The sequence below is a fragment of the Odontesthes bonariensis genome, chromosome 8 (genome assembly GCF_027942865.1).
Source record: "Odontesthes bonariensis isolate fOdoBon6 chromosome 8, fOdoBon6.hap1, whole genome shotgun sequence".
Taxonomy (NCBI): Eukaryota; Metazoa; Chordata; class Actinopteri; order Atheriniformes; family Atherinopsidae; genus Odontesthes; species Odontesthes bonariensis.
In genome coordinates, this window is record NC_134513.1 from 7,112,808 (window position 1) to 7,136,067 (window position 23,260).

Sequence of the window (23,260 nt, forward strand, 5' to 3'; positions counted from 1 at the left end):
AACGGGGCGCCATTTTGAAAAAACAAAAAGTGAAAACATTCCATATCAGTCCTCTCGTTCGACTTAGAAGCCTAAATAAAACCACACAACATTTAAAGAGCAGCGTAACATCAGCGTGGCTTTGTGAAAGACCCTCAAGTCGTAAGACAGAAACTTTACCATGAGCGACATATCTGCTGCTCCCCCGACAGGCGACACGGACCAGTCAGGCACTATGATACTTGAACTAATGATTTCAGATGTGGGAACAGGTAAGTGCTATATGTTTTGCAAGCATGTTGGAGCAAACTTAATGTAAGTGCAGTATCAAGCAAAACATTCACCACAAGTTGCAGTTAATGTCATAGTTATGGGGACGGTGTTCTAGTTCACAGAAAAAAAATAAAATAACGAAAACACTGGGCAAACTGTTATGTATTATTTACTAAAATGCAAACAGCTGAAGCAACGTGGGTTCTAACCGCACTGGTTGCCTTAGGACGTGTTTATTATGTGTCTGTAGGCACACAGGTTAACAGATGAGGGTGCATATAGATACTTTTTCTCTTGCAGATCTACCTATGGTAACACACATTCCTGAAACCCCCGGCACACCTTTCCCAACACACTGTCTGTCTATTAGACTAGAAGACAGTGAGGCTCCTTCTACAAGCACCACACTGGCCTCCCCTTCGGTGCAGACATCAAACATGTGGTCACCCATCCATGTAGAGAGTAGAAAAGGTGAGTACAAAGTGTGATTAGAAAGCCCAGAGACTGCACAACTTGGGAAAGAAAGAAAAGAAAACTGTGACTTAGGCTTTGCTCCAAGAGCGCTTGTCATGCTTTAAATATTTTACCTGAAGTTCTGTTCTGTACGGAAGCTTATTGCTGCCACTCTACGGAAAAAAAAGAGGCTCAGTAGCTAAGTTATTACATGAAAAGTTTATTGTTATAACAATATCTTTTTCACACTTTTACAATATATTTCTCATGTTATAACGTGAAATTATCACATTATTTCAAGATACGACATTTTCACGTTATAACTTGATAAATATATTGTTAAAGTGTGAAAAAGATATTGTAATAACAATAAACTTTTCACGTAATTACGTGCTGCTGAGCCTCTTTTTTTTTCGTAGAGTGGCAGCAATACGCTTCCTTAGTTCTAACTACTTGATGTGTTGTTGTTTTTTTGTCTTGCTCTGGATCTCCTCTATTGTTTCAAAATGGTGAACATTGATTTGATTGGCTTTTGGGGAAAGAGGAAGAAGTTGTTGTGGACATTGGGACATCACTCTAGATCCTGAAACATTAATTCACACGGCACAACACTGAATGTTAAAGAAAACGATTGGCTGATTTGGTCACACCTGATGAGCTTTCTTTGAACGTGCAGACTGTGTGCTTCTCCATTAAAGACGGCTGAGACTTGAGTCTCATTAAGATGATTCATTACAGGTCAGTCTGACACTGAATTTAAGGGAGTGTTTCAAGCATGGCAGGTGCGCTGGGAGCGGTGTATAGCAGCATGAAGTAAACAAAAGCCAAGTACGATTGGACTTTTGGAAAAGGACCTCAAAAAGTACTCAAAACTGGAGACCTATAAGTGGATGTGTGTGTTATAATGTAGGGACAACATGTCTGAATCAGAGGGTTACATCAGTCAGAAAATGCATCTAAGATGGCCTGTGTCCACAAAGCGCTTTTCTTTTCCAGAAAAACACTGGCAGGGAAGTGCTTGCTGCTGGTATTTCACCAAATTGCTCTGATATATCATGCTGTCTTTCAGTGCTGTATTGATTTCTCCTTGGACTAGTTTGTTGCAGTAGTGGTTATATTGTTGACCGTTTTATGTCACATCTCTAACGACTTTCTGACAGTGACCACATTTAAATCAGGTACAGCTTCAGACTTTTATCAGTATAGTCCCTGACCTTTTGATATGAACTTGTAGAGTGCAGCAGTGGAACCTCATATCTAATTTTTATTTACTTATAAGGGTTTAAATGCAGATCATTGCAGGAGTGCTTTCATCTGTTTTTGTGACTTGACAAATTGTGCTCTTTTGCTTCTTTCACAGACAAGCCCTTGTGTAGTTGGTCTAAAAAAGAAGTCCTTGCATTGTTGACTTATTGGGCAAAACCCACTGTTCAGCAAGAACTTCTCCGAAATGTGAGAAATAATGCTGTTTACAATAACCTCAGTGCCAAACTGGCATTGCTTGGATTTGAAAAAACAGCCCAGAAGTGCAAGGAGAAAATAAAAAAGCTGAAGCAGGACTACAGGAAAATCAAAAACAGTGATCGCGTGTATGGGGGAAAGACTATATGGTTCGACATTATGGATGGAGTCCTCAGCTCCCAGGCTGCATTATCAAAACCTTCAGGAACAGCAAAATCTCCCTCAGCAGAGCCCATTCAGTCACTTGTGTTGGATGTGGACACTGATAGTAAGTGGAAATTTAACTAAAACTTGTTTATTGCTGTCATTTTTTTGTTTTCCATTCATTCAGTTTCATGCAAGTGATAACAAAGGGCATGGAAGTGGCTTCACAAAATAAGAGTTAGAAGCATCCACCACTCTGTTGACACTTATCTTCTTTTGAGGGTATGCATCAACAGTTATATGATATACTGGCAGATGTCAAAGAAGACCTCTCTAATGAACAAACTTAAACCTGATAAGTAGTATCCAGTAGCCAAGATGTCAGAGTAGGTGTTTCTAACACTGTAAATAAGGTCACATAAAGGAGGTCATCTGAAATGGCAAACAGGACATTGATGAGTATGTGTTTTAGCTTTTATTTTATTGATTTTTGTAAGAAACAAGAGGAAGATGATAAAGGAGGAGTGTGAGAAAGAGCATTGGAGCTGTCTATAGGTACCACAGAGAACAGGACATCATCCAACTGTATTCTAATTGTATTTTTTCTTTGTTTGTTTATCAAATTGCTTCAAATGATATGTCTATTTTGTTAGCCACTGTCATTGTTGTTATTTTAATAGAGCTATCTGCTTTAATTGGGACATTATTAGATTCAAATGTATCCATAAAGCACATTTAAAACAGCCAGAACTGGTCAGAGTGCTGCACACGGCATTAAAATGCAACAAAAGCAGACCAGAGCATCTTCAAACACCATTTTATAAATAGCCTTAAAGTGTGGTTGTCAGCTGTTCTCTCAATAACATTGACAATTTGCATTCACTTAACTACGACCCTTCATTAATTTTTTTCTTGCAGATTCTTCTTTTAACACAAGCAGTCTTGAAACCGGTATTATACCTGCTTCAGAACCTTGTCCAACAGAAAAACCGAAGGAACCAGATTACTACTTCATTACGGTAGATGACGATGGTGCTCCTTCTACGAGCATCTCAACGGCCTCCCCAGCAGCGCAAACATCATCCTTTTGCCCTTCCAGCTATATGAAGAAGAGAAAATGTAAGTACAAATTGTGATCAAATAGTGCACCTATATAGAAAGTGGAGAGAAAATAGGGTGGCGGATTTAGATTTGGCTACTGTTCCTATCATGGTAGCCGCCCTGTGCAGGGATTTTATGCACATGCTTTGAAAGCTGCTGGGAGTTCTGATCTGATTATGTGAAGGTGTGCATTTATAACTCCCTGGACCTCTTCTACTGTGGCAAAATAGTGAACCGTCAACTTGAATTTGGGGAAGAAAAAGTCACAGGGAGCCACATCTAGGTGAATGAGCCAGTTGCACGAGCAAGGATTACGATGGTACAGCGAAAGAATGAATAAATAAATAACATTTTCAGCATGGTGTGAGCGGGTATGTGGTGGCATAATTGCACATGCCACAGTTCAGACAGTTTGTACCAAATGCACCTCCTCAAACAACTTTCTTCAACATTGAATATAGAAGAAAACCCCAGATGATATTGGTTGAACTGACCCGATGTGCCCTCTGTGGCCTTGGAGACTGTGGTCGCTTTCACTGAAGACTGCTGTTATTCTCTTGTTGTAAGACCAACTGATCTCACCGGTGATTAATGCTTTACATTAAAGTTTGGCCAGTTCAACACAGATTTTGATGCTTTTTCTTCTGCACATGTTCGAGGTTCATGGTGAAACCTTTAAAACCATGTCATGACTTGACAAATTGTGCTCTTTTGCTTCTTTCACAGATGAGCCTATTTGTAGTTGGTCTAAAAAAGAAGTCCATGCATTGTTGGCTTATTGGGCAAATCCCGCTGTTCAGCGAGAGCTTCTCCGAAATGTGAGAAATAATGCTGTTTACAATAACCTCAGTGCCAAACTAGCATCGCTTGGATTTAACAAAACAGCACAGAAATGCAAGGAGAAACTAAAGAAACTGAAGCAGGACTACAGGAGAATCAAGAACAGCCAGCACATGGGTTGGAGCAGGACTGCATGGTTTGGCATTATGGATGAAGTCCTCAGCTCCCAGGCTGCATCATCAAAACGTTCAGGAACAGCAAACCCCCCCCTGTTGGATGAGGACACTGATGGTAAAGTGAAATTTAACCTAAATCAATTAAATGAATATCTTAAGATTGTTTATAACCATAAATACCTTTTTTATTAGGGCAATTTCAGACAAGCAACATAAGGGAATGTTGATTTTTTTTTAATTATTATTATTATTTTTATGATGCCCTATGCTGACAGTATAGTGCTGGAACTACTTTTGTTTAATCCTGAGCTTGTTATTGTTAGATGATAAATTCCCACCTTTTAAAGTATTGATTGTTGTAGCTAGGATACCGTTTTTCCATCTTGCTGAGTCCTTCAAGGCCTCAGTTTTGGTGACTACATTGGAGTTGCCTCACAGCTCCTTTTTAAGACCTTTTAAGTCTTCAGCTTCAGTCCCTTCTCATTCAACATAGAACTCAGAGCTTACCTCTCGACAAATTCTCACAGACTCAGATAAGCTCAAATTCAATGTAGTGAATATTTTATCTATTATCTTTTCCTATTTTTAAAAAAGACAATAAAGACTAGCATCTTGCTTCTCTGTGGGATTTTTCCTGTCTTTAAATTCTTTGTGTAGTTTCCCTCGGCAGATGTATCTAAAACATCCCATTAAAGGATGAAAGAAACTACTGTACTAAACTTTTCAGTAATGCAATGATTAGAAAAAGAGCTAGGCACTCAAACCCACAGTACTTTGAATATCAACATTATTATTCTGATGTTTTCTCACAGATGAAACCCAGTGGTTGCCTGATGAAGTTCAAGTGCTCATAACTCTCTGGGCGCAACCAAACATCCAAAAGCAGCTGCTCAGCTCACAGGCAAACAGTCAAGTTTTCACATATCTCAGCAATGAACTCGCTTTGGTGGGGTTTAACAAGACACCACAGCAATGCAATCTTAAAGTAAATAAGCTTAAAGTGGAGTATAGGAAAATCAAACAAGTAGAACCACACAGGGATGATAAAAGTGACTGGTTTGCTGTTATGGATAGTGTCTTTGGTTCTAATGGAGATGCTTCCAAAGAGGTGGAGTCGTCTGCTGTCCTCGAAGCACCGAAATCACCCAAAGGTAAGCATGTACATGTTTTAAACTTGATGACTAGATTTTCAGCTCTTTGACGGGTGTTACTGTATTATATGTGTTACTTTGCTGTCAGCAGATTCCTCTCACGCTGTTTGGACATCAGACGAAGTCAACATGCTGCTCACACGGTGGGCAGAAGAGAGCGTCCAGGAGCAGCTAAGATCAAATCGGGAAGATGAAAGAGTGTACGCTCAGCTGAGCTCAGAGCTCGCCACTCAAGGTTTTGACAAGACCACCAGTCAATGCAGGAAAAGAATAAGACTCCTAAAACAAGAGTATGAAAGGATTGAGGGACAGGAAGACTCCAGAAAGCACAAGAGTAGCTGGTTTGTCATCATGGATAAAGCCCTTGGTCGCAGCAGGGCAGAGGCAAAGACGAAACTCACAGCTGGAGTCACAGAGTCGGGCTCTAACTTTCTGCAGGCGTTGCAGCAAGACTTGCCTGAACCAGTGGAAGGTAAAAAAAAAAGTATATATTTTACTTAAAGGTGCCTTACAACTCACAATCTGAATTATCCTGCTTTGATGAATGTATTTTCCAGACAGGCGTGATGGAACTTTGTAGTTACAAAGTAAATTTCTTTACATGCTCCTGGAAAAACAAGTCAACATTTAATAATTATGTTGTTCTAAATAAAGAGAGAGTCTTCATAGCTCTATATAAGGGTGGGCTTTGAGCATTTAAGTCAAAGTGGTGTTCTTTGGATAATTATATTGTGAAACAAGGGCAAAAAACAGGCACCGTAACACTGATTTAAGTTCATAAAGCCTAATAGATTAATCTAAAAAGTCAATCGGACATTAAAGTTACAAAGTGGTAAATAAAAGCAAATCTTTTTACCTCCATCTGTCATTTGCTCTGTAATTTTGTTCTCCTTTAATCTTTGTTCAACCTTTCATTTCTCATTCGCAGATTGCCGCTTGTCCCTCCCCTCATTGGGCCTTCTGGTTCCAACCCTGCGTCTGATGTGTGCCTTTGCCTGGCAGGTGGTCCAGTGTTGTAATGTGCAGCATTATAAAAAAGTGGAGGAATTGGTGAGATTGGTGACAGAGTTGGCTCCAGAGCTGCTGACACGCAGAGAGAGAGTGCAGCTCCTTCTCACACTGCGAGCAAGGGTAAGAGGCAGGGGTAAACTAACCCACGTCAGAGTGGACCGTATCCATATTTCAACAATAAAACGAGAATTATTTTTGATGACCATCACTAAGTGAAACGGTTGCAACAGAAATATGTTAATAAGGACTTAAAATTGTCTGTTTCAGCTCGTGCTGGAGTTGTGTCGCAGTAGGAGCACAGCTAACCTGCTGGATGTCCAGGACCACCTGCAGGTCATTCAGGACCTCACAATGTGCTCTGGCTGTGGTCAGGAGGTGGGGCCCGTCAAATATTAAGCTAAATGCAGATTATCACACTGGTCTGCTCCTGTGTTATCATGCACAGGATGAGAATCGAGAACCGTTTTATGTTCTTCTTCTTTTTTTTTATTATTATAGCGTGTATTAGCATACCGTATGTGTGAGTAAGGGGAGTGGGAGGGAGGCAAACATGTAAAGGGATGGAAAAAGCTGAATGTAACAAACCCGGACGGTGGAATCAGCTCTACTTGCATGTACAATGATCTTCTGACAGAGAAAGTACTAAGCGGCAGAATGTCTTAAATGTTTTCTCAAATACTTCCAGTGCTGAGGCATTGGACATACTTCGCTTGATAACCCATCAAGGCTTACTGCCCAAATTAAATGGCACCATTGAGTTGCAGCATTTTACATTAAAAGAAGCAAAAAAATAAATAAATAGATATGTTCTCTGTCCTGCTTGGACTTTTCACTGTTACTCATCACTTTTACCCCCTTAATAAGACCGTAGTTGTGTGTGGAGGACATTGAAGTGGCAACTCCTCCCCTTCCCATACTTGAGACGTATATGATGTAGTATAATGGATTCTTTTTTTTTTTGCCTCAGTGTATTCACCACTGCCCGTCATGTTGCCCAGAACCACTTTTTCCAGCTTGTCACACCCCACATAACGATTGGTAACGCAACAAATCTATAGAAAATCTTTGATAAAGCATTCTTCGTTTAATCCACACAGGGTTGTATAGATTATTACCGACTCACTTCTTTTTTCTCAAGGCAGTTCTCACCCTCACCCCCTCTTGGCTTCACAGTGAAGGCCTTGGTGTTTAGTTTCAATCCCTGATTTTTGCTCCCTTCACTCACTTTGGATTTGCTTTTCTTAGAAGACAAAGTACACCAGTCTCCCCATCTCAAACACACACAAACAATTGCTCCATTATTTGATTTCATTTCCTCTGTCAGTGAATAATCAAATTGGGCCCTCTATGGAATAATCCGTGTTGCTACTCTGCAAGTGGCACCCTGCTTCCTGGTTATATACTTGATCCTTGAAGCCTCCTTCTCCTTCAGACATTGAACAGATCTAATCATATTTTATTTCATTTGTCAGCTATTCGTTGGCCTACGTGAGATGCAAAACTGTGTATAAAAATGTATTTTCTGCCTGTACTGTTGCAGATTTAATGAAAATGAAAGACAATATTCCAGCTTCTTTTCTCTCTTAATATCTAAAAATCATTTTGCAACCTGACCATGTATTGTTTTTGATGACATTTGGAATTACTTTTGCATATTGTTGATGGGCCAAAAAGCCCGCCGGATTATTCTTGCTGTCCGTCACGCTTATTGCTTCCTTGCTTCCGTTTGTTTTTGACACTGATTGATAGGAGTTGGAGGAGTTGGAGAATTCAAAGTCGAACTTTGCGCAGGTCGTTTGTGCCTTGCTCGAGGACCCAGAGGAAAGAAAGAGGTTTTTCACGGTCAGACATTATTTTCTAGTTATCATACCAACTTGCAGTTTGTCACTCTGTTAATACTTGATGACGAAAAAGAGAGAAGATTGGACACCCTACTATCTTTTTTCCTCAGGAAGTCTTCCCTATTCACTATGGCCAACAGTATGAAAGCACATTGCAGAGATTAGTATGGAAATTCATCTCGAGACTTGATAATCTCCTGCCCATCCCCGATATAAAACAGGTAAGCTGCCGTATATGGTCGAATACTGTAATATCTCATTAAATTTGAATTTTTTTCTAGGATGTTGCATGTTAAAATTAATTGTAAATTAAACATATAACATTCTATGTACACTGTTATTTGAATTCTTCTGACCTTTACATGTTCATTTGTGTTTTGGATGCACCGGATAGATGGCAGCATGGCTCAGCACCACCCCCTCTGTTATGGAAGAATGCGGACAACTGGTTTTAAAGCCGGAACAGCTAAAGGCGTTGATTCTTTTCCACGAGCAACAATCGGGAAACGCAAACAAATGTAAATAGTTCACTGCATTGGTAAAGTAAATAAATAAAATCAACACCCATCAGGTGAACACTTCTCTTCAAAAGTTGCTTTTCCTGCACTGAAGTGAAAAAAATTGCTATTCTGGATATAAATAAAACTGTTTGTTTAGTTAAAGTCTGAATATTAAAGTCTAGCAAGTATCTGTGAATATTTATATAGCATCTTTTAACTAAATACTCAAGTTTGCTGATACCATGTGAAACATTTTGTCTCCCACAGGCTCCTCCCAAGCTCAGAACATGTTTCTGCCCACACTCTCTCTTCATCCCAAAGCACCCTCTAAGCAGCTGGTTTCAGAGCAACAGGAAGTGTCTACCTACAATGAAGACGAGCTGTTTGAACACAGCAAGGATGGAGATACGCCTGAGGAAAAGCAAACTGATGATGCATCAACCCTTGAGGTCTCTCTGAAAGGAATGGAAGACCTGGAAGATGACCAAAGTGATAACGTGACCATTGCAAACTGTTTAAGTATGCATCCAGTGTAGGCCTTTCAAACAGCCTTTCCATTTAACACACACAGTAAAACTTTAATGTATAGTAGCCTCCCCTTAAACTGTATCTGCTCTTCATCTCGCTTCTTTCAGACTCAAATCACGCGCCAATGCAGAGGCATCCCTGCTCAATGTGTTCCTACTCCGACGGCCAGGTGTCAGGGCTTCTTAGGCACATCAGAGAAGAGCATCTCAAGCAGGAATCCAGTCCCTTCGACGAATCGGGAGAAGACGGTAGTGAGTATTACAGGGAGATCTTCAAGGATAACAGCCACGTTCAAATACACGATCACTTGTTCGAGTGCAACAAGTGTGATAAGAAGTACGCCTCCAAGGCGTCCCTCAACATACACCATCGGATTCATACGGGTGAGGCTCCATATTTGTGTTCGCATTGTGGAAAAAGCTTCCGGTCTTCCTCCAACTTTGACTTTCACGTCCGAATACATACAGGAGAACGTCCCTACAAATGTCACATTTGTGGAAAGACTTCCATCCAACATATGGCGAGGCACATGCGCATGCACCGAGGGGAAAAGAACTACCTGTGTACAGTATGTGGGAAGGCTTTTCTCTCCTCTGGGGAGTTAAAGCTGCACATGCGCTATCACACAGGCGAGAGGCCTTACAGATGCAAACATTGTGGGAAAGGTTTCACCGCAAAGTGCAATTTGACAGTCCATATGCGCCGACATACAGGAGAGAGTCCGTATCGGTGCTCGCTGTGTCCGAAAGCCTTTCCCACTCTGAGGGCGCAGAAAAAGCACCTGAAGATCCACTCGAACAAGAAGTCTTTTCAGTGTTTAAAGTGCGGAAAAATATTCAGGCAAGAGGATACTTTTAAATTGCACGTTGAAACGCATGATTTAGTATAAACTACTATAAATGATAAAGCTGCCATTCCAAAAATAGTTCAGTGCACGACAGCATTGGCGTGACATGACAGAAGCTGTCTATTACCGACTGAAGGAGTTTTTATTGACTTGATGTTTCATTTAGTCAAAATAAAGAAAAATGTGATAAATTTGCCATCAGTTTTTTTTTTTTTTTAATTTGTTCAGATGAAGCATGCTGTCATTAAGTCTGAGTAAAGCAGCAATAAATCTACCCTCTGAGTTTGTCGCATCACAGACAAATGTGTCATTAACCAACCAACCGGACAGTCGTGGGTGATTAAAACGATCAAGGAAATAAAAATAGTTTCCCTATAACCCTCGGGACAATAAGCAGCACTCTCTGCTCTCAGGTGCTGTGGTTGTGTCTGCTGAAGGGAGCTGTAATTTTAAACCTTTACTCAAAATCCTGAACAGAACACTGATGGAAAAACGATAAGAAAAGAAATAAGTCCCAGGCACTCAAAAGTAGAAAAGGAAGAAGGTATAAATAAAAAGCCTTTAATGACTTTGGCTAATCATAATAAAATACCAACATGTTTCAACCACCACCGTGGTCTTCATCAGGGCAAAGCAAAAGTCACAGAATGAACAACGGTAAAGACAATTAAACCCCACACCTGGATCAGGTGTATAATTAGTGTGCCACCAATAACAATTGGAAGAGTAAGGCGCACCTGTCATAGAGGAGGGAGGGAGGGGGAGGGGGAGGGGGGGAAAAGGCATAGATCACAATACAATAATTGTTGTTAAAGTACCAGCATGACAAAAACAATAAACTCTTTAGATATACAAAAAAGCAAATGGGCAGATAATAACATCAGAAAAAACCAACAGACAAAATATCATAAAAAACATTTAAACTCGATATCTTCATTAAGGCCTGGATACCTAAGCGCATCTAACTGGTGGATCCAAAACGTCTCACGTTGGTTGAGCCTGCGGATCCGGTCGCCGCCTCTATCTAAGGGCCTGATGTGCTCCAAAGCCTCAATTTTTAGCAAGGAGTCGTTCTTATTGTGCACTTGTAGGAAATGTTGGGCCATCTGGTAGTCAGCATTAACAGTGCGTATCGCATATTTATGCTCAGCAAGTCGATCACGTAGGCGTCTTTTGGTGCGTCCTACATAGAACACACCTGGGCACGGACAGGACAGACGATAAATAACAAACGTGGTGTTACAATTTATAAAATCTTTTATTCTATATTCCTTATTGGTTTTAAAATCAGTAAATGCTTTTGAAGGAATAAGATGAGCACAATGAGGGCAATTATAACAACGGTAGACTCCCAACGGTCTCTTGAGCCAACTCTCCTTTTTAACAGGAGGAAGATGGGTGTGTACGAGTCTGTCGCGAAGTGTCGGAGCTCTTTTGTAAGAGACTAACGGGGGTTCAGGAAAGATCTGTTGCAGATCAGGGTCCGAGTTAATAATGGCCCAATTATTCCTGATGATCCGTGTAACCTGTTTGGCCTCTGAGCTGTATTGTGTAACAAAAAAGGGTCGAGATAGTTTATTTCTATTAAGGCTCTTTTTAATCAGAGTGTCTGAGCGCTTCAGAGCCTGCGCTCTTAACCGGGCTTGCGCCACCGTATCAGGCTTGTAGGCTCTCTTCCTAAAGCGGTTAGTCATGTCATTGGCCTGTCTTTCAAACTCCGCCTCATCATTGCAGATGCGGCGTAAACGCTGGAACTGACCAAAAGGGATGTTATCAATAAGGTGCTGTGGGTGAAAGGAATCGGCTCTAAGAATGGTGTTGCGAGATGTCTTTTTCCTAAAGATGGTGGTGTGCAGATTACCTTCTTGGTCAATAGAAATTGTGAGGTCTAAAAAATCAATTTTGTTTTGCGAGTACTCAAGTTTAATATTAGGATTAATAGAATTAAGATATTGGTGAAATCCCTTAACTTGAGTCTCGGTGCCATTAAACACAAATAAAAGGTCATCAATAAAGCGACCATACCATGTTAAGCAATGATAGAAAGGATTGGTAGAGTTAAAGACATGAAGTTTTTCCCACAGTCCCAAATATAAACACGCGTAGTTGGGTGAAAAGCAACAACCCATGGGAACACCTATTTTTTGTTTGTATAGCTCATCAGTAAACACAAAAACATTATTGTAAATAATAAACTCAGTAAGGTCCACAATAAAGTCTGAAGGTGGTCTAATGTCCTTTCTTTCAGCCAAAAAATGTTTTAATGCATGTAAACCCTCTTCATGGTCGATATTAGTATAAAGGGACTCAACATCCATAGTGATGAGATATTGAGACCTCACATTCCCAAGCCTAGATAGGATGTTCAACACATCCACAGTGTCCTCAATAAATGACGGTAAAGTCCTAACAAAAGGTTTAATCATAAAGTCCACAAACTTAGATGCCAGTTCAGTAAGGGTACCATTGCCCGAAATAATAGGTCGCCCCGGAGGGTTGTCAAAAGGAGGCTTATGCACCTTGGGAAGTAAATAAAATGTAGCTAAAGAAGGGAATTCAATAGTCATATATTTACGTTCGTTTTGAGTTATCCATCCTTCGTTCTCAGCATGGGACAACATATTATGAAAGGTCACAGTCAATGTAGGCAAGGGATTAGTATGTAGTCTTTCATAATGTCTTGTTTGCAATTGGCGTGTTGCCTCAACAATATACATCTCTTTAGATAAAACTACCACCGCACCACCCTTGTCAGCAGGGCGTATGATGATATCGTCCATGTTAGAGAGCTCTGTGAGAGCGTTGCGTTCATTCGAAGTCAAATTAAGTTTTTGGTTAGGTCTTGACTGTGTACCAAATACATGTTGTATCTCATAATCCACTTTTCTACAAAATGCAACGAGAGAGGGATTCGACACCACTGGAGTAAAGTAGGATTTGGGTTTGATGGAAAAACCTTTCAACAGTCCAACCCCACAATCAAGTGATACTCTGGGAGATTGATTTTTAAGGAGGTACGCACTTGGACTTGTGATTCTATTACAGATTGAAATGTCTATTGAAAAAATTCAAATTAAATGGGGTTTTTGACAAAATGTCTGCAGGAGCTGAAACTGCATTTGTCGCCTCCATCCATTTCCTGTATTTATCTGCAACACCTGCAGCTTGAAGCAGAGTCCATATGTGCTTCTCCAAAGCAAGAGAGTTGCATTCATTAATGCACAACTGTGAGACGTAGCCTACATACATACTTAGGCAACAATTAAGTATTATCCCTGCCATGGAGGAAAGAAGACACTAGTTATCATATAACTTTTATTGAGATGCATTGATGCCGTTAAAAGAACAATTCCTGATATGAAGTTGCTTAAAAAGAAAATGTAAATGCTACACGTTCGGATATATAAGTCCACAGTCTGACTTTATGCATGAAAAAGTTCTTCTCACAATCCTAGCAGCCACCAATGACTTGTAACTGGACCTCTATAGCAGAATATCATCAAGGACCGAGCTCTGTTAAAGATTGAAGTTCAGGTTCAGTCTAGCTGTAAACATACACTGTTGGTTGAGCTTTGCTGTATTTACACACTCCAGAAAGACTCCTATATATGTATCAAACCAATGTAAAATTTGAGGGGCCTTTAGAAAAAAAGTTACATACACAAAACACTGAAACCCCCATCTCTCCTCTCCTCTGTTGAGCAGACAGCATGGATGTGAACTCTCTCCTTAAGCAGCGAGCCTCATCCGCTTTAGCCAAACGTGCATCAACAATCAGACATATTGTTCACAACACCGTCAGTGCTCTCTCAACAACATGTAGACCACACAGCATTGACCCCCACGCTGGCCTCCCACCGTGTCTCTTCCATGCTGACACGCGAACCCGTCCACAGAGAATCGCTCGCCATTCGTCCGACCCCACGACCCCACCAGGAAACCCCCGTCTGGACTGAACCCCTCCGAGCCGACCGCACTGACTCAGACAGTCAGCCCACAGTGAATGCACAGGGTAGGTCTTCTGCTGCTGATTCCTACATGACTGTATGGGATTGTTCTGGAAGTTTAGTCATGCAGATCATATGTTGTAATGACTTGACCGTGACAGCTGTGTGCATTAATGAATAGAACATATGGGGTAATATAGTTAGGGATATATGATGGGCATGAATCCCATAAAAGGAATATATAGAACGAGAGGATTCCTGATGGGAGTATGAATATATACCACCAGGGATGAATTAATTGAAACCATATTTGTAAAGAATGTGTTTTATTTTGAGATTTAAAGGAAGACGGATGTGGTTTGTTTGATCTCCTCCGATTGATCCTCCTCAGCGACGTGGTCCCAACAGCAGAAGCCCAAATAGAAACTCTTACAGTTTTCTACTACTGGTTAAATAGCTGCAACCTGTCACCTAAATACTTGGTAAAGGTTTGAAATTAAGTTTGAAATTTTTGTGTTTTGTCACAGGGTTGCAGTCATTAATGATATGAAAATATACTGTTGAAATGTTAAACTGCGTTTTTTAGCAAAATGAACCGTTAGGCTAAACAGAAATATTACTTTTACTCTTTCCTAGATCACACAGTCTATCACCAAGAACCTGGTGAACACCACAACACTGTCAGATCAGCAGTCCACATCCCAGCGTCTGTTTCTCATCCACTCATACGCTCACACATCTAAGACGTTAGTCACTGCCATCATCAAAAAAAATCCCTTCAACTCATCTGTTTCCACATGTGTCACCATGTTTAATGACTGAGTTGCTCTAAGTCATTGAAAAGATCTGTGAAAAGATCCAAAATTTGCTCCCTGCTCCATCAGAGATGATTCAGGATGTGAAGTCTTGGCTAATAACTCAGCAAGTGTCACCAACCACATTAACTGATCGGCTGTCTTTACTTAACTGGAGTCTTAACTCTCCGCATTCTTGTTGGAACCGTCACAAACAACATATACACCAGCTTTTCCCTCTAAGCCTCCTGCTTCAAAACGTCAAAGGTCACAATTCCTGTTTCTACTGAAGAAACCCTTAAACTCTCATCTGATATCTCTGCTACAGGCTTATACCACATTTCTAACTCTTGATGTTCTTTGGAAAATGGTCAAACACACCCGCTGAGGTCAGAGAATTTCCAGGTTTTTGTTGTTACCAACAGCTGTTTCTTTGCCAGTGAGCTTTCCTTCATCAGAACCCCCTGAAATCTTGTCTGGCCCCATTGTTCAAAGACTCATTCACGGAGTGGGAATCTGCAAGATTTGCAATCAGAGCAGCAAACTCAGTCTGAGAAGTTTTCCCACATATCGATAGTCCCAGGAATAAACGCATTTAAATATAGATCCATCAGTCCTAAAAGCTCCAAGTGCAGCTAATCCATTTTCAGTTTTTCAGTTGAAGAAATACTTAGATCCAACTGCGCCCTCTAGTGCTCAGGAGGCGTACACAACATCCTCCAGTCACCAAACGCAGAGCCTGGAGCTGTGGCATGTGGCTAATCTGTGGCGCCGGATGTAAGCAGCTGTATCCCACCAATTTAACGCACGTCTTTCACATGACAAGAACTTTTTCAGACCTTTCTAAACAATTCTTCAGAGGAATATCTTTAATTACTATTTCAGAAAATGTTTTAGAGGGACAAATTAAGTCGAATGAACAGAGACCTTTGCGGGCAGTAAGACTGCAAGAGCATACCATGTAATGTCTAATGTACCTCTCAACCCCCCCAGAGACTTCTGTGGAAGGCAGAGTCTTCACTATAATAATACACACATCAATCCAAAGCACAAATTACCTCAGAAGTAACTCGAGTTCCTTGTTAATCTGTCGATCATTTGTTGCAAGCAGCTGGAAGTTAATGACAGAAGGACTCTCTGCTCTGCAGATTCTGAGCCCATCTAATGAGATGTTATCCCCGTCATTAACATTATTACAAACTATCAGCTCCTCATCAGCGAGAGGACTGAGTTCAGTCCAGGCAACTCGCTCTGTACTGTTTGTGCCATTGATCACTTGAATCCCAGTGGAAAAGGTCGGAGTGGGCAGATGAACGGGAGCAGTGGCAGTAAACAGCAGTTCTTGTAAAGCTGTCTTGATTTAAAGTCATCATTCTATTCATGATGAAGGCTTTATTCGTATTCAGCATGATTTGTTAAAAACAAAAATAATAATCCAACAGCAATCTTTTCTACAGTCGGCTTTTATTGTGGAATACAATATGTGAACAGCATATCTACAAAATTCTGAGTAAAAATTTATAAATTCCCTGTTTGAGTTCACTGTCCCCCACAGTTGCATGTCCTTGTTTTGGGAGCAGAACATGACTCCCAGCTCGTAAAAACACTGTGGTCCTCAGTTTCATCCTTGAATGAGATGGAGCACTGGAAAACTGTGGAAACATCATCTGGACGTCTTTCCATTTTCATGAACATCCATCCTGCAAACAGAGGACAACTCAGTTTAGTGCATTTAAAAAAAAATTAAAATCACAGTGTAAAGGCAAAGCTTGATAGATGCACGTTTATTAAAAGCGTATTTGAGAGCAGGATTCCATCCATAAAGGGAAGCTTTGGTCCATTATTTTCTAATGACCCACCCATTCTCGTCTTTGAGGTGCTGGTACAACTCAAACTTGTCGTTGACGGAGCTCGCTCTTCCCATGAACTCCTGGTGCTTTCTGGAATTGGCTACAGTGATTCGATTGGTCCACATGGTGAGGAGTGAGACGGGACCTGCAGAGACGGGGCGGCAGCTTTAAAAGTTGTCGCTGGGAAAGTAATGCAGGAGAGTCTGAAACTGCTGTAGACATTAAAAGCGTTCCTGTTATGGACTGCTGAGCTGTACATTCATGTTCCAAATTGTAGTTTTTTTTCTCCTTTCAAATTCTAAATGTATTCTCTAAATCCTGGAATACAAAAGTTTTACAAGAAGATGTTTCATGCTTTAAACAAAGTTGAATTCAGTAGGTAGAAATTACTCATTTGTGTCCATTTTGACTACAAACTAATACAAATATTTGAAACTGCCTGTAAACACAAAGTCTGTCCTCATCTGGAAGTTTGTTAATGATTTCTCAAAGCTAATCTCGTTTTTTGTTTTATTCTGAGCAGAGATAAAAATGATGAGCCCTGGAACCTTTTGCTCTCTCTGGCGGCTGAACCTCCTCGGCCATCAGGCGCGGCTTCTTGTTGAGCGGCTCCGGTGAGTCCGGGGAATCCTTGATCACCTCTGACTCCTGCTCTTCCTTCTCCAGCAAACCCTTTAGTCTTCGGTACAGTGTAGCACGAGAAAACAGATATTAATGCAAGACTTTCCCTGAGTTCATTTAGGGTCAAACAATGATATGAAACCCTGGTGGTAGGAGAAAGCTGCACATGAAAGCCAACAAACTGTAATCAAACGGAACCCACTGACCTCTCAGAGTCCTGCCAGGTTTTATCTTCTGTCTCTTTGCTGCCATTTTTCTCCGTCTTGTCCTCCTTGTCCTCTCTCTTCCTCCCTCTTTTCTTCCTTTCCTCCTCCTCTGGAGGTTTGCTGCGACAGGCAATGATGCACTCCAGAACTCGCTGGTGTCTATCAGTGGCGCCGGCGTGAGTTTTCACCAATGTTTCCAGCTCATTCCACATTATACGGTACTGTTCATCCCTGAAGACCACACCAATGCAGATGCATTACCAACCCTGCTGGCTGCTTATTTGAGGAAACTCGGGTTGATGCTGGAGGATGTTTTTAACAAAAGATGTCATAAAATACCTCTTGGGGCCTTTGCCTCTGGATCCCACCGTGGAAATGGGGAGTGGGTCGTTCTTCCTCTCCATGTCTACCAGGTTATAGACAGTTTTCTGGCAGGTCAGAACGTCCTCCTCAGTGAGAGTTTCTTTCACGATCAGGTTAGCCAAAGGAACCACCTTTTAGAGCAAATCAAGAACACGCAAGCAAAAAAATGTGAAGATGCCGGACATTTAAGAAGTTGATGGAAATCTCTGCTAGAGGTAATTGAGGGAGAAGGCTGAGCATGTGTGGATGCTGCTCACCGCCTGCATGTTGAAGATGGTGGTCTGGGAGATGATCATTGGCCAGTATCTGGTGTGACGCTCCAGCTGAGATTTGGCCCTCTCAACGGGTAGCTTCCCCGAAGGATCATGGGAAGACTCTGAAACAGGAGTCAGTCGGTTCTCCCTCATAAATTCCCCAAAATCCTGATGGGAAAATATATGTTTTTTAAAGTTTACAGAGGGAATAATTGAGTTGTTTATTTTAACACGGCTGCTGTGAGTTGAACGTACAGTGATTCTGTAGTCCGTCACTCGACCTCCGCAGCCCTCACTGATGGAGGGCGGGTCCTCTAAGGTGGAGCGGTTGCTGTTGAGCACATGCAAGAAAATCTCGCCTCCATGGCTGCTTAGCATGTGGCTGATGACCTTTGACCCCGACTTCCTCGGCTGTTCCAGCAGCACTGATCGACCTGCGGGAAAAGACGAGAGGAAATCGGTAAACAAGGCTAACGTTAGTTTGCGGATCACTCCAGAGCGTGGAAATGGTTTGCACATCATCTCAGGAAGAGTCCAAGGAGAACTGCAACCACAAAGAATGGACTAAAAAAATAAATAAAAAATAAAAAAAGGTTGATCCAGCTCACCATTTAGAAGAAAGTTTGTCAAACACGACGAGGGACGACTGTTAACGTCTGTCGGGGAGATGCGATAGGCTCCTGTGCAGTAATGCAGCTCTGCCGTGGGTTTCAGAAAACAAAGACAAAGAGATGATTGATTATTGCACATCGAGTCGATAGTGTCTCTTTCACTGAAATCCCCGAAAAGGGAAATCCTTTACATCACTTCTTAAACCACAACAGCTTCAAAATGATCTAAAGAAATGTCTAAATGATGCAAAAAAAGGGGAAGATTTTATAATGCTAAACCTTTCAAATTAAATACAAAAGGGAGAACATGCGCCGACTTCGCCCACCTATGCTGTTGGTTCGTGGAGTGCACCATTTCAGTGTCACGGTCTCTTTGAGTCCATTTTCCCGAGTGCTGGTTCCTGCCATATGCAAGTCTCCTGCACAACAAAAAGACCACATATGATCAGTTTGGATGAACCAAATCTTAAAACACAATGGTGAAAAATGGAAATTAAACAGAACATTTATAGAAATTATCTGAAAATCAGTCAAACTCTACATTCAATTGTAAATTGTACAAAAACAGTGCATCAAATGGTCTTTTTTCTTTTTTTTTTTTTTTAAATATGCTTTTGAAAAATACATCTCTCATAAAGAAACTCGCACCAACAGCGCTGACATGTATGAAGCATGAGCACTCACCACTTTTAAAGAACTCCAGGTGAGCGTCTTTGTGATGCAGGAGCTCGACGTCGTAATTAGCTGAGGTGTTGGCATGCTGCTCTTCCTGTCCGTCCGCACAGACAATAACAACGATGGGTTAGCGTGAAGTCAGCTCTTATAATATAGAGTAACTGCTGATTTCATGTTCCAAAGGGTAAGTGATGATGGACAAAGTGAAAGGAAAATGTTGACTCGTTCAGTGACTCAAGCATGTCTTCTTCTCCTCAGTTCAGAGACTAGTGTTCTAGCCTTTTTACACTACTTTTATAGTTGTTTGACTACATAAAAACAAACAAAAAAATATATATATTTGGGCTCAGGCATTGAATGCTGGCAATAGGGATTTAAATTAGAGAGAATAAACTGAGAATAATCAAAGAGAATTCGCTATATTTATGGATGGTCATGTAAAAGAAAAAAATAAGTAATCAAGACAGTACAACTGACAACATCGAGACACTAAATGAAAAGTGTTTGTCATGGAGGGCTGAAAAGGTGTGGGACAGAGAGTAGGGGAAGTCTAAACAAGTTTTATGCCATCCAAACCTAACAGACTGAGGTTGATAAATAAATCAGAGGAGGAAACGCTGGTCTCATTATCACATGATCTAAGTTTTTTTTCTTTTTTTTTTCAGATTCTCTACATTTGAATTTGTTCAGTACAGTTTTAAGGTGAAATTTCTAAACATAAAACGGTACTTTCTGCTGTGCAAGATTTCAACTTTCACAGCACAACTCTGCACTCCCAGACCAGCGTTGCCCGTCCTCTGCTCGAGCCTCACCATCAAATCTGTCCGGCAATTGGCAGATAAAAAAAAAAAAAAAAGCTTAATGATGCTTAAATGAAACACATTACACGGTGGAAACTCTGCCCCTTCCTTAGTTTGATGTGTGTGTGATCAGAGTACTAACCTGTTCGCAAACATTTAATGTGGGCTAGCAAAACAGAAAATACAGCATGAAACCAGCAGCAGGGTCACAGTCATATCAACATGCAGATGAAATAAACAAAAAGATGAGGCTGCAAAATTTCATGCGTTATTTTAGGGAAGGAAGAGCAGATACTTAAAGATTAAGCAAGCAAATGGAATATTATGAGTGAGAAAGGAGAATGTAAGCAATAAAAGAGAAGTGACTGTGCACTAAAATCTGACTTTTTACTTAAAGCAGCAAATAAAAAAAGCATGTCAAAGTTTAAGTAGGTTAAAAAGCAATGAGCAAAACCACACACGAAAGGCAGGACAGAAAAGAAAAAGCTCTTTACTTTCATGGGGATGTTTGTTATGGTGGTGGAAGCCAAGTCAAAGTGCTGCTGCACGAGAATGTTGAGTTTGGAGGCCAGGTGCCTCCCAGCGCGAACACTGTGAACCTCGCTGGTGAGCAGAGAAGAGATCTGGAACAGCAAGAGAGCGGTAAAGTTAGAACTGACATGTGTGCCAAGGTAAGGTTAGATGTGGCCGAGCCCTCTGGTTTTTCTCCCACCTCTTTTTTGGGTCGGTCAGACACCAGTGTGTCCTCACCCTGTGGGTAGATGTGAATTAGAACCAGGTCACACTGCTGGATGGCCATCAGCCTAAAAGTCCCAAACACCAAACCACAACAAGAAATAAAACCAAAAGTCAAATCCAGGTATGGTTATGATCGATATGTATTTCACAATCCTTTCACCAACTCAAAGATCCTTTTCTTTCGTAACCGACTGACCTGTCTGAGCTTGCTGCCAGCTTGTTCTGTTCTAAAATGGTTTCCTGAATGCAATCCTCCAACATCCGCACATGAGTATCACTGTTGGTAAAACACAAAAGAGAAAAGATGTATGACATCCTTTAAATACGAACAGGTACAATGACAACATCTACGTGTTATGGATAGACTGTAAAGCTGCGGGCCACTGGGCATAGAATGTAATGAAATTAAAGAGTAATATTTTTAATTCTTAAGATAAACAAATGAGCAAAGCATTTGTTGCGTGTGACATACTTCTTATAAAACCTCTGATTAATGCCTCGTTAAAGGCAGCGTTTACCTTTTCGCATTGGTTAGGCAGATAATTCGGCCTCTGTTGGCAACTCTCTCGGCTGTTTCCATCAGACTTGTGCGTCTCTCGTGCTGCAACTCCGTGATCTTGCACAAACACTCCACCGCGGCAACCAGTCCGTGCAAGATGCTGCAACACTCCGGATCCTCACGTGGATTTGGCGGCCCAACAGCTGCCAGAGCTGACATGAGCTGCAAAGAGATGGAAGGGGAACTATCTAATTCAGGAGAAGACTTCTGCACGAAAATGATCGCAGTCATTTCGTCAAAATGGCTCCTTAGTAAAGTTTATATGGCAGTTTAAAAAAAAAAATAATTTACCTCATGAGTGCTCTGATCTTCCCGCCTCCAGCTGTTCAAGATGTGGAATTCTGAATCGCTCACAATGTAATTAACCTGTAAAGGCCAGAAAAAGTCAATGGCAACATCACTGACGCACCCAGACTAGACTTACTAAAACACTCGAGACTTTGACTGTCTCTTCAAAAATTGTTGTTTTGTGGTGGACAATAAGCTTGAGCTGCAAAAACAAAGCTCACCAGTTTGTCCACTGGGTAAACATCGTAGAGGATTCGGCAGTACTCCATGGAGCACTCGACGGCGCAGGTCCACAGCGACTTGGACACGGGCGCCAAAGGAATAACCCCTTGAGCTCGGCTCTTTGTCAGCACGTCGCACTCCACCTGCTGACGACTCGACTCCGCCATGTAGGGACAGTGGTCCACTACAAAGACGGTCTTGTGTGCCACTGAGAACATCTTCATTTTGCAAAACTGCAGTGTCTGCTGATCTGGAAGAATGATAGGAGAACTCAGTAACGTTAACCACAGGTGACATCCTTTAGTGATGATCAGAAATGTAGCAGGATACACATAACAAGCGCTGATTATATCATTCTAATCTATAGTAATTGCGATTGCTTCTATCGTTTTACAATAAAACTTTAAACATTTCTGAGGCAGCTGCCATCCCATTAAAATTCTGCAACCGGACCATCAAACTGTCTCATAGGCTGCTGTTAGTTTGTCCTTACATGACATCCGTCAGGTTTGCTCTTCTTCTGCTTTCGCACGGCAAAATCCACAACACCTAAAGAAATATCATTCAGTTCATTCCATGGTGGTTGATTATGTACAAAAATGACCTGTAGATCAGTCACTGAGAACTCACCTGGTTAAAAACCTATCGGCAGACAGCTTTCTGCTCATTAAAAAGTCTAAAGCGTCAGTAAACCGGAGGATGCTCTCTTAGAGCTAAATTAAAAAACGTAAACTTCCTGTCAGGCTGCTAGCACATGTTTATCACGACCAACTCCGAATCATCTGCGAGTTGAAGTCACCCGACCTGATCCAGTAGCATGTCACAGGCCACTGCGTTAGCCCGTTAGCTAATACTATATGGTTTTATTTATTCGCTGATTCACGTTTAACATCAGCAGTGAAAACAAAACTTCGTATGATATTGTACAATACTGAGCTAAATGTCTTCTAAGTAACTAACGACCCTGCAAACGTTACAAAACACTTGTACACACTTAGAAGAGACAAGTACAAACAATGCACTTAAAGCCGTTGCAAGCTAGCAGGTTTGTTATTGGCGGAAATGTGTTCAGTGATGTTCCGTCCTC

The 23,260-nt window shown here is 41.2% G+C and overlaps 2 protein-coding genes across 4 annotated transcripts; one reads left to right on the plus strand and one right to left on the minus strand.

Annotated features, from left to right (window-relative positions):
- The first annotated feature begins 5 nt into the window (after positions 1–5).
- Positions 6–10,436, plus strand: LOC142385196 (uncharacterized). 2 transcript variants are annotated; one of them, XM_075471485.1, is made up of 14 exons: positions 6–251; positions 553–723; positions 2,066–2,434; positions 3,229–3,429; positions 4,138–4,482; positions 5,180–5,518; positions 5,607–5,990; positions 6,447–6,649; positions 6,797–6,904; positions 8,279–8,371; positions 8,481–8,591; positions 8,765–8,888; positions 9,138–9,389; positions 9,506–10,436. In XM_075471485.1, the coding sequence occupies exons 1-14, from the start codon at positions 161–163 to the stop codon at positions 10,285–10,287; spliced, it is 3,573 nt and encodes a 1,190-aa protein (XP_075327600.1). In that variant the 5' UTR covers positions 6–160; the 3' UTR covers positions 10,288–10,436. The 2 variants fall into 2 exon arrangements, with proteins under 2 accessions (XP_075327600.1, XP_075327601.1); XM_075471486.1 differs by having other exon boundaries at positions 5,610–5,990.
- Positions 10,437–16,433: 5,997 nt separating this feature from the next.
- On the minus strand, positions 16,434–23,250 carry ints13 (integrator complex subunit 13). 2 transcript variants are annotated; one of them, XM_075471488.1, is made up of 18 exons: positions 22,804–23,250; positions 22,667–22,722; positions 22,173–22,418; positions 21,955–22,029; positions 21,623–21,825; positions 21,301–21,381; positions 21,079–21,169; positions 20,861–20,989; positions 19,576–19,660; positions 19,218–19,310; positions 18,889–18,978; positions 18,536–18,714; positions 18,284–18,448; positions 18,003–18,157; positions 17,664–17,894; positions 17,385–17,515; positions 16,846–16,981; positions 16,434–16,686 (listed from the first exon to the last, which is right to left on the minus strand). In XM_075471488.1, the coding sequence occupies exons 3-18, from the start codon at positions 22,395–22,397 to the stop codon at positions 16,650–16,652; spliced, it is 2,106 nt and encodes a 701-aa protein (XP_075327603.1). In that variant the 5' UTR covers positions 22,398–22,418; positions 22,667–22,722; positions 22,804–23,250; the 3' UTR covers positions 16,434–16,649. The 2 variants fall into 2 exon arrangements, with proteins under 2 accessions (XP_075327603.1, XP_075327602.1); XM_075471487.1 differs by having other exon boundaries at positions 22,173–22,423.
- Between the last annotated feature and the right edge of the window lie 10 nt (positions 23,251–23,260).

Coding starts and splice junctions, on each gene's coding strand:
- LOC142385196 (XM_075471485.1), top strand. CDS start 161: ATGAGCGACATATCTGCTGCTCCCCCGACAGGCGACACGGACCAGTCA. Junction 3,430..4,137: donor CTATATGAAGAAGAGAAAAT/GTAAGTACAAAT, acceptor CTTCTTTCACAG/ATGAGCCTATTTGTAGTTGG. Junction 8,592..8,764: donor CCATCCCCGATATAAAACAG/GTAAGCTGCCGT, acceptor TGCACCGGATAG/ATGGCAGCATGGCTCAGCAC.
- ints13 (XM_075471487.1), bottom strand. Junction 20,990..21,078: donor CTGACCGACCCAAAAAAGAG/GTGGGAGAAAAA, acceptor TTGCTGTTCCAG/ATCTCTTCTCTGCTCACCAG. Junction 18,158..18,283: donor CCATCTTCAACATGCAGGCG/GTGAGCAGCATC, acceptor TTGCTCTAAAAG/GTGGTTCCTTTGGCTAACCT.